Source organism: Schistocerca cancellata, chromosome 1, assembly GCF_023864275.1.
Source record: "Schistocerca cancellata isolate TAMUIC-IGC-003103 chromosome 1, iqSchCanc2.1, whole genome shotgun sequence".
NCBI classification, from domain to species: domain Eukaryota; kingdom Metazoa; phylum Arthropoda; class Insecta; order Orthoptera; family Acrididae; genus Schistocerca; species Schistocerca cancellata.
Window position 1 is genome coordinate 12939399 of NC_064626.1, and position 10663 is coordinate 12950061.

The window sequence follows — 10663 nt, forward strand, 5'->3', positions numbered from 1 at the left end:
CAGCTGAATCATCCAGCAGATGAACATGCCACCTGATACGATGTGCTTGTCGGCTTCACAGCCATTGCCATCCGGATTCTTCACACCAACACTGTCTTTCCTGAACTGCATGCGTGAGGGTTCCTCCTGTAACATATCCTCCCTCTTGGCTTCAACCTCCACTGTGCCTGTCCTCCAACTGCCTCTATCTACTTCCTTGCTCTCTACCCCTTGCCTCCTCTGTACTTCAAACAAAATATCATTTCAACGTAAATATAGCAAAATAAAATAGAAAGAAACATTCCACATGGGAAAAATACATTAAAAACAAAGATTCCATGGCCTTTAAATATGATTAAAAGATTCCATGGCCTTTAAATATGTCTGCTTGTGTCTGTATATGTGTGGATGGATATGTGTGTGTGTGCGCGCGCGCGAGTGTATACCTGCCCTTTTCCCCCCTAAGGTAAGTCTTTCTGCTCCCGGGATTGGAATGACTCCTTACCCTCTCCCTTAAAACCCACATCCTTTCATCTTTCCCTCTCCTTCCCTCTTTCCTGACGAAGCAACCGTGGGTTGCGAAAGCTCGAAATTTTGTGTGTGTGTTTGTGTGTGTTTTTTATTGTGCATATCTACCAGCGCTTTCCTGTTTGGTATGTCATGGAATCTTTGTTTTTAATACAAATATAGCAAAAGTTATCTGAACTATTAACACATTTACAAGACATTATACATGCCCGTTAACAGATTTTCGCATGGAAGTATATCAAGACAAAAATAATGCATGGATTTTGAGGAGTACCAAAACAAAAATACATTACTGTACCAAATCTTAAGAACTGAATTTCTTCATCTGGTCACATCACTACTGATGACACAAACACATACAAGGCATTCAGCTTATCATGTGGTAACTGTGAAAATTATGATATGCCAGCTGCTAACATGTAATGTCTGGGATCAAGTAAAAAGTGCAGTTACAGATGGCAGCAATTCAATATTTAGTGCTAATATCTGATTTTTAATAGCAATTATAAATTCAGGTCGGTGCTGACATTTTAAAGAATCATCAGTTTAATATGTCATGAGTGCAAAATACTAACAAGAAATATTTACAAAAGAATGGAAGACTGGTACAAACTGACCTCAGGGAAGAATAGTTTGGGTTAACGGAAAATTTAGGAACACAGCAGGCATTACCGGCCCTACATTTTTCTAAATGTAACAGGTATAAGATACAGAGATCAAAAAGTTATCTACTACTTGTACAGAAAGGTAAGTGTAGTTATAGGAGTTACAGGACATGACAAGAGAACAGTAGCTTAGAAGGGAATGAGACGGTTATTCAACCTACGCCCATGTTATCTATGCATACAGAGCGACCAATAAAGGAAACCAAGGAGAAATTTGGAAAAGGAATTAAAGTTCAAGGTGAAGGATGTTTGTAAATGCAAGTATGGCCAAAGACTTGGAACAGCAGGTAAACGGAAGGGATACTGTCCAAAAGAGTTTATAAAACAAATATCAATAAGCAAAAAACAAGGATTTCGATATGTAGTTGAATTAAATTGTGTGACGCTGGAAGAATTAGATCGGGAAATGAGACACTAAGAACAGTAAACAAGGTATCCTATTTGAACAGCTACATAGCTTCATGATGAGCAAATTAGAGAGAATATAAAACGCAGCCAAACATGAAGAAAACTGTTTCCAAAAGAGATATCTGTTAACACGAACTATAAACAAGTGTTGGGAAGTATTTTCTTTACCTGGACTATAGCCTCCTATGGAAGTGAACCACAGGTGATAAAGAATTAAGGTGAGAAAAGAACAGATGCTTTTGAAATGTGACGCTACAGAAGGATACTGAAGACCAGACAGATAACCCATATAGCTAATGAGGAGGTCCTGAATCAAAATAGGAAACTAAGTAATTAATGGCACAACCTGCCTCAATGAACACATCCCGAGGCATCGAGGAATTATCAGGTTGGCAATTGATGGAAGTGTGGTGGGTAGAACTGTAGAGGGAGATCCACACTAAATTAGAGTACATAGATTCAATGACATGTAGGTTATAGTAGTTAACAGAGTTTAGGAGGCTTGCACAGGAAAGGCTAGTGTGGAGACATACATCCAACGACTTTTCAGGCATAAGATCATTACAATAACAGCAGAAGCAGCAACATGAATTCTGTATCACTAAATTAACAAAGTTTAGGTCATTTTCTTTCCATTACATTTTGTGAAATGAACAGTGTAATATTTCACAGTTGTAAAGTGGCCTCGATTGTGAATCTGGTATACAGCAACTTCATGTAATTTTGTATTACCCTTCTGAGACAACTGGTTCATAAATTCATGCATGCAAGGAATCTTATTGAAGATTTAATCTGAGAAGCAACTAAACTCATAACTGGACTTATCTGTGGTTAAACTAGAAACAGTCTTGCTGTATAGTGAAAGGAGAGAGCTGGTGCTGTCTTTCATCAAGTAAATAAAAATCTGTTTGCTTCAAAGCTCAAAATCCAAAATGGTCTACCAGTAGCTTACCTTCAAGGATTGAACTATTTCATGCTGCAGAAAGACATATAAAATACAGAAGTACTTAACTCTATCATAGCTTTTCAAACTAATACTCCTTTCTTGAGAAGGTGGAAAAGGTAGGTTGAGAAGGTTAATAAGCCAGTGAAACTTCCTGGCAGATTAAAACTGTGTGCCCGACCGAGACTCGAACTCGGGACCTTTGTCTTTCGCGGGCAAGTGCTCTACCATCTGAGCTACCGAAGCACGACTCATGCCCGGTACTCACAGCTTTACTTCTGCCAGTACCTCGTCTCCTACCTTCCAAACTTTACAGAAGCTCTCCTGCGAACCTCCTCCTGCGCAGGAGACGAGGTACTGGCAGAAGTAAAGCTGTGAGTACCGGGCGTGAGTCGTGCTTCGGTAGCTCAGATGGTGGAGCACTTGCCCGCGAAAGACAAAGGTCCCGAGTTCGAGTCTCGGTCGGGCACACAGTTTTAATCTGCCAGGAAGTTTCATATCAGTGCACACTCCGCTGCAGAGTGAAAATCTCATTCTGTTAATAAGCCAGTATTTATTAAAATAAGGAACAAAATAAACCATACCTGCCCTCTCCAGTAACATCACATTCTATTTCTGTTGCTGAAGAAGAGTCCAACTGCTGGATACCATTGACATTTAAAAGATCATCATCCTCGTCTTCATCATCATCAACATGACTTTTGCTATTCTCTGAACTAAGCGCACAACTGGAAACTGGAAAGTCTGCTGAAAATGCAAACAGATGGGAATAAGATCATTATCGCAACAAAGTGAAGGAATTATGTCCACTGTTCCCCTCTTACCCTACTCTTTCTTTTTTGACAAAGTTAAAGAGACCCATAACTCTTAACATGTTTATCTCTATTAATGTTGACCACACTAATAACACTACAAAAATTACTTAATTTACAAAATATTCAAGTTCATTACAAGTGGTGTTACATTTTCCAGAGCTGAAAGTCCCCTTCAGTGTTTGAGAATAACACAGGAGACAATCAAAACCAATTATTTCGTGCCCCTGCCACAAAAAATCTAAAGATTAGTATTTTTATAATGAACACAGTGGACCACCTAACAATATCTTCAGGACAATAAAAACACCACACTTCTGTCAAAAACAAATTGTAGAAAAGCTTATTTGAATTATGTCATTATCAGCGATCCTGAAATTATAACTGATTAATGTACTGCAGCTCGAATGGGTCTTGGTCCCGGATTCAAAGTGATTTAGATTTCTTTGCCACATCTGCGAACCAAGCGAGGTGGCGCAGTGGTTAGCACACTGGGCTCGCATTCGGGAGGACGACGGTTCAATCCCGTCTCCGGCCATCCTGATTTAGGTTTTCCGTGATTTCCCTAAATCGCTTCAGGCAAATGCCGGGATGGTTCCTTTGAAAGGGCACGGCCGATTTCCTTCCGCATCCTTCCCTCACCCGAGCTTGCGCTCCGTCTCTAATGACCTCGTTGTCGACGGGACGTTAAACACTAAAGTCCTCCTCCTCCACATTTGCGCATTAAATTTTTCTATTTGTTGTAAATCATTTCTTCTGTCATAATACTGTAAAGACCATAGAATTGTGTTTGTATCTGCTTCCAGCTACACCACAGGGCTCAAACACCATGAGTAATCATCTGAATATATCCTCGTAGCTTATTTCCGTATACATATAGTTGTTATGGCACCACTAGTGCCTCACCCACAGCCATACAAGGCCTCCCCCACACCCCTTTCTTTCACTGTATGTCCACTGTGTCTGCTCATGATAGATGGGTCACTAGCTTTACTCATCTGCAAGCCACTATATTTGCCGACGATGTTATCTCCCATATTAACATGCACTACAGCATCTTTCACAAAGCTACCCCAGACGCTGCTTGTTAATCTGATGATTGACATACTAACAAATACAGTTCAATGTCCATTTTCTGCAATACATTTCACTATACATTATTTTTTGGGATAGCACCAGCACATTCACCTTTCGTGTTCCTTCTGCTACTGTTTTACAAAGTGCACACACAAAATTTCACATAGAAATTAGCTGTTACAGCCGTAACTGGATATTGTCAGAGCATAAAAAGAAGCAGTCATTCATTCACAAGCACACTGGAAAAAAACCACATTATTGCCAGTGTGGTTTTCTCAATATGCTTGTGGACAATGTGATTTTTCAATGTCCTTGCTGGTTTGGTACCAAAACTTGTTTTGACTTTTCATTTCTTACAGTCCACCTAATTTTCAAGATCATTCAGCGACATCAAATCTCTTAAAGACTTAAATTTTCTTCTTTCCCAGTTTTCTGACAATCCATGATACACCCATAAATGCTCTGCTCCCGACGTAAATTTTGGCCTTCAGTTAAGGCCTATGTTTGATACTAGCAGCTGTCTTTAAACTAGGAATGCCCTATTTGTCTGTGCTGAACTATTTCTTACATCCTACTTGCTTCAAAGGAGCAGAAGACCTTCACTTCTACTACATAATCCCTAATTTTGATCATATTAACAGAATCTTCTGTCGGTTCTTGGTAGAGCAACATTATAATAAATGAAAAGCACCAGTTTGCTTTTGTTCTACGATATTGTAGAACAAAAGCAAACTGGTGCTTTTCATGTATCCTAATTTTGATGTTACATTTATCGTTAATCTCATTACTACTATTCCTCATTACTTTCGTCTTCTTTGCTTTACCCTCGGTCCATACCCAGTGTTCAATAGGCTGGTCATTCCCTATGAGATGTCATGTAATTCAAATCTTATCATCAACATTCTTTCACCCTGAATTTTAATCTCACTCCTGTAACTTTCTATAACTGCTTCTTCAATGTGTAGACTGAACTATAAGGGAGCAAGTGTGCACAGTTGCCTTACTCCCTCTGAGCACTTCTTTCTTGGCCTTCCATTCTTATTGCTCTATCTTGATTCTTGTACATATTTTACAGCACCCATCTTTCCCTATAGCTTTTACTTACTATAATGAGAATTTCCAACATGTTACACAACTTTACATAGCTGAATGGTTTACTTGTGTCGAAAAATAGTATATGAAGATGTCTTGCTTATTCTACCTACCCTTCATCAGCAAACACAACATCAAAACCATCTCTCTCGTGTATTTATCTGTCCTAAAGCAAAACTAATCATCATTTTTTCCAATCCCTCAGTATATCAATTTTGCCAGCAACTTCAATGAGTGCAAACTTGACAAGTTTCAAGACAGACACAACACTAAGTTTCTTCGAAGGAGAACTACTCTTTTGCATAACTCAGTGACAGAACAGCATACATGTACACTTTTGCTGAATTCCTCAACAACATTCGCCTGGTGCATCTTGTCAGAAATTGCGTGTGAAATCTGCAAATTGTTTCACTTGCTTTCTTTGACTGCTTCACATAGGTGGTTCAGATCTTCTAAAAGCTTTTCATTGTATGAGAATGCTTTGGCTTGATGCACAATAAAAAAAATGGGAGGCAGGAGGGGGGGGGGGAGGGAGGGTAGAACGCAAGCACTGAAAGGACAAGAAAAATTTAAAATGCTGTAACTGACTGAAAAATGAAAGAAGTGCATTTGTGAGATGAGAGAGCATTTGCTTCATCATATGACAAAGCTGAATAGCCATACATGAATACAGGTAGGCCTACTGTTAAGTTGAAGTCTGCACGTTGCACTTTATAATAGAGCGCGCACGGAGGCTTTCAGACAGTCGTTCTTCCCGCGAACCATACGCGACTGGAACAGGAAAGGGAGGTAATGACAGTGTCACGTAAAGCGCCCTCCGCCACACACCGTTGGGTGGCTTGCGGAGTATAAATGTAGATGTTGTAGATAATTTTATTGGTTGCTTTTGTGCAGTGAAAATTATCTTTCAAAAGAAGTAAGCTAACACAGAATAGGATGCTGTACGACATGGGACCAGAGCCAATGCTGAATACATTGGGAAACAAAAGTGAAAAATAATAAGCATATTTTTCACCACGGAATCAAATTTTTCCATAAAATGCTCAAGACAATTACCAATAAAATAAAATCAATATTTAAGAAGGCAAGCTTCCTTACAAAATTGTTGCGTTCCTGTGGGATATGATGTTTTACAGATATTGGACCACAGTTTTTTCTGCCAAGGAAGTGTGTCAGGTTTTGTTGGTAGCACAACAGTTGTTTAATGAAGAGCTTGCAAACATTTTTGCACAGTTCTTTATTATCTGGCAACTGGAAATATCTGTAACAATTGACAAGGTCATAATTTACTTTCAACCACTTCTATGAACATGAAGTCTCACAATACAACGATGCAGCATAGCACCTTTGTCTCTACAACACTTTGCTGCTGTTCTGTTTTGAACAAAAATACAGGATGCTGTGCTATGGTAATGAATTCTGGGACTCTTGTCTTCACAGATGCAATGGATATACTTCTACATCTACACTTTGGAAACCACTGAGAAGCATGTGGCAGATGATACGTCCCACTGTACCATTTATTAGGGCTTTTCCCCATCCCGAGTAAACTATGACCTCATACATGGGCACAACGATTTTCAACTGTCGGATAATGAAGATTTATTTCATTTGCTTTATGGTGGAGATTCTGATGATTTCTTCGCACAAGTGTGGCTCTTGATCCTAACCTAGTCATCAGTAGAAAAGCCAGGAACAAATACTTTGTCAGTACTTGAGTGAAATCACAACACACAACAGAAATTTGAAGTTCATCCATCATTCAGCATGGTCTTCCACCTGAGCTCATGACTTTGCAGTTCTAGTGAAACAATTAATGGAATTCTAGCCATGACCACTTTTCACCATGTATTATTCCATATCAAGCCTTTACTCTGCATTAAGGAAAGCTGCAACAAACCACACTGACTGATGGCACCTACCTTACCAGTAATGCTGGCTGTTTCTTGTTGTTATTCAGTACTCATGATTTACGAAACTGGTACGATACAAAGTAGGCTCACTACATACCAATCTAAGCATTACTTGAGCATTCATCTGGGAAATGGTTCTTTCTTTAACTTTTACTATAAAATAGTGAAATGTGTGTCTGTGGCGCGTGCACACACATACGCATGCACCCAGAACTTTCCAGTACCATAATTATGTACACAAGTATGAAAGCCAATGGGAAAAAAAAAGGGTCAGATGTGCCTCGATCTGACAATTTCAGTGTCCCTAGAGTACACAAATCATTTTGTGCACAAACAGTTACAGTCAAGCACTGATCTCATATACGCCAAACTTCAAGGTGAAGATAGTACTCCCGAAGCTCTAATTGGATCATGTCTGTCTCTTGATCCACACTGCAGAGTGTACAATGAAAAACAGGCCATGTAGTTTTCAAATGAACCAATAACAGCATTCACATTTCGTGATTTGAGGAAACCACAGAAAGCACGGATCTCGATGGTTCACTGAATGTTAGCTCACCTCTACACCGTCAGATTTCATGAACAGGCGTAATCACCAAAGCTTTCTATATAGTTTTCTGTTATGTTCTTTCCTTTCAGTTGCCCAAATGCTCATTCCTCTTCCCACGAACTTATACAGGTCCATACATCATCAGAAAAAATTAGAGATAAGACATAATTGTTTCTCATACTGATTCATATAAAATGTCGGGTTTTACAAACACTTTTCATGGATAACACATTTAGCCTCAGAGACCCATTAGAATTTGTTGACCATGGGTGTTAACTTTTCTACAGCAATTTATAATACTTGTTTACCAACTGAAGATGCTCCACAGTTGCACTAAGGATTTAAAAATTTCCATTTTGTTACAAAACAGAACTCAACCAGATTAAAGTCAGGCTGCTTGGAAAAACCTTGAAAACTTTTCATTTTTCAGGAAAGCTACATTTCTAAAAGACCCCCCCCCCCTGCAACACATTGATAAGAATCTTAGTGACTGAGGCTTGGTAATCACCTAAGGAATAGTCAACAGGAGCCATTCTGGATTACTTCCCTGAGACACATTAGATGGAATGGCCACTTCCAACAAGGAGCCATACCTTAAATAATTTATTGGGTTTAATGTGATAGCAAATATTTTATCAAGTCTTACAGTCACTTGTATATCACACTTAGGCACTACATCAACAGATACCAAGGAAAAGTAGGATGGGGACATCTGTCTGTCACTCTACAACTAGATCTGGTAAATAGCTGACTTCCTGCCCACCCTTCCCAGGTCCAGCCCATTACACACAAGCTGCTTACAAGTGTAAACACATTTGACATGTCCTATGGTACATGGTCAAAGGGCGAATAAATATACAGAGCTAAGGAGAGGGATGAGTTTAACGAAACAGTCTCATTGACAAATACATACTGAAAATGCAGGAATTGATTTACCATAAAGCTCTTACTCCACACTTGCCTCTACACATTTTTCATAGCCCTGTTCTAAATTAGCACAGAGATTAAGCCTGTGGTGCTACATCCCTTGTTTTCACGCTTGACTTTCGAAAAGCAGGATGCGGGCAGATTTAAACACATAATTACATGATGCTTCTAAAAAGCCATATACAACTGTAAGGAAGGTTACCTTGGGTATTCAAGTAACACGTAATTTGTCTAATCATCATACTTTCATTTATAACTACTATTACCTTACCCTGCTTAGTTATAATAGTTTTTTCCTTATATGCAGTTTTTCGTGCCGTTTAAAATTCTTATGCAATTCACACGACAGTAGCTGCTCCCCCAAAATACCCACGAAAGTCTATGTACTTAAAGGTGATGCTTGTTGTATCTCGTTCGAATGATTAGAAAAGATACGGCGCATGCATACATTAATAATCTTTTAATGAATACACATTTATATTCTTCTGAATCACTCTGAATTTATCATTCATGCTTTACATTTGTAACTGACGCACACCAGACTAACGACAAGGGTTTTAACAAACAACGTAAAATTTATTAATCAGCATTTTTTATTGTTTATACTTTACATCACAGTTGCAACAATATGTTTAAGAGTAAATAATGGTATGTGCTCTAAAAGACATTAACATAATACATAAGCAGTCAACTACTGTTAAAATAATGGTTACATTTTTGTGCAATATAAACATGGCACTTACTTTGACGTACAGTTACAAGTATCCCACAATACTGCGCAACCATCTATCTCTCTCGAAATCTCAGCACATTCAATCCAGTTTTCTCTAGATATTTTAAGGGCATAAAGTGTATTGTATGGGTTGAAATTGGATAAATTACAACATATTCGGGCTAATTTTGGCGAAGCATACTACTGATTATGTTTCCGGAAGGCGAAAAACCTTTGCCGAGTCAGGTAATATTAATCTGATATTGACTATGGAGTGTCATATATACTTGCTTCAAACGAAAAAAATAAATTTTTTCTCTCGGTATTAACGGCAACATCGTCCATACATCATGTATGACAAGTGCTTTCTAACGTCAATAGCATTTTCCCGTGAAATAGTAGTACTAGACGCCATTGCTGTCGCTATACTCCATCTTAGAAATTGCAACTAACGTTGCTCAAATCACAAGTCATCGTCGTACTTCTGTCAATAAATTCTGCAAAATAAAGACTCCTTAGAAAATTAAATTTGTTAAACTGGTACGAGAGGCAGAAAATAGACAGTTTATAATGATGAGACATAAAAGCTAAGAATCGATACACAAATCCATATCGAGTACATCACATTAGCCGAGATTGCACTGTCTGAACTTTCACAATAACATAACATTAGAACTTCGAGCATTAACATCCAGCATACCAGAATCACAATTCTATGAAAAATTGATAAGTAAATACTATTTATGAAAATAAGTTGTATATTCGACTTTGTCCTGCGCCATTTTTGCTGTCATGGCAGCCCCGCCCACATAACATAACTTTACTGAAGAGCTTCACGCCTAAAGTCCGCCATCTTTGAGCACAAGTTTTACACGATTAATTGAAAATATTAATTATTTGCTTACCTGAGATTGAACTGCATATATCTTTCGTAGAGGCAGAATACCTCCCTAAGTCAATATCAGTGGTGTAATTCGATAGCTGTTGAACGTGGTCAAGTTTTATTCGTTTTGAAGGAGAACAATATTCCTGTCCTTCCGAAACCAACGCCATTTTC

At 38.5% G+C, this 10663-nt stretch overlaps 1 protein-coding gene across 4 annotated transcripts in view; it reads right to left on the reverse strand.

Annotated features, from left to right (window-relative positions):
- The window catches only part of LOC126164211 (NAD-dependent protein deacetylase sirtuin-1), a 67906-nt gene extending 57247 nt beyond the window's left edge, over positions 1-10659 (reverse strand). Inside the window, exons 1-3 of one of the 4 annotated variants that reach the window (XM_049920224.1) lie at positions 10512-10649; positions 9638-10103; positions 3108-3267 (exon numbers count right to left, since the gene is read on the reverse strand). In XM_049920224.1, the coding sequence (XP_049776181.1) occupies positions 3108-3267; positions 9638-9680 (203 nt within the window). In that variant the 5' untranslated portion in view covers positions 9681-10103; positions 10512-10649. Of the gene's footprint in view, positions 1-3107; positions 3271-9637; positions 10104-10511 lie in introns of all 4 variants that reach the window. The other 3 variants (XM_049920222.1, XM_049920221.1, XM_049920220.1) reach the window with 3 other exon arrangements.
- Positions 10660-10663: the final 4 nt, after the last annotated feature.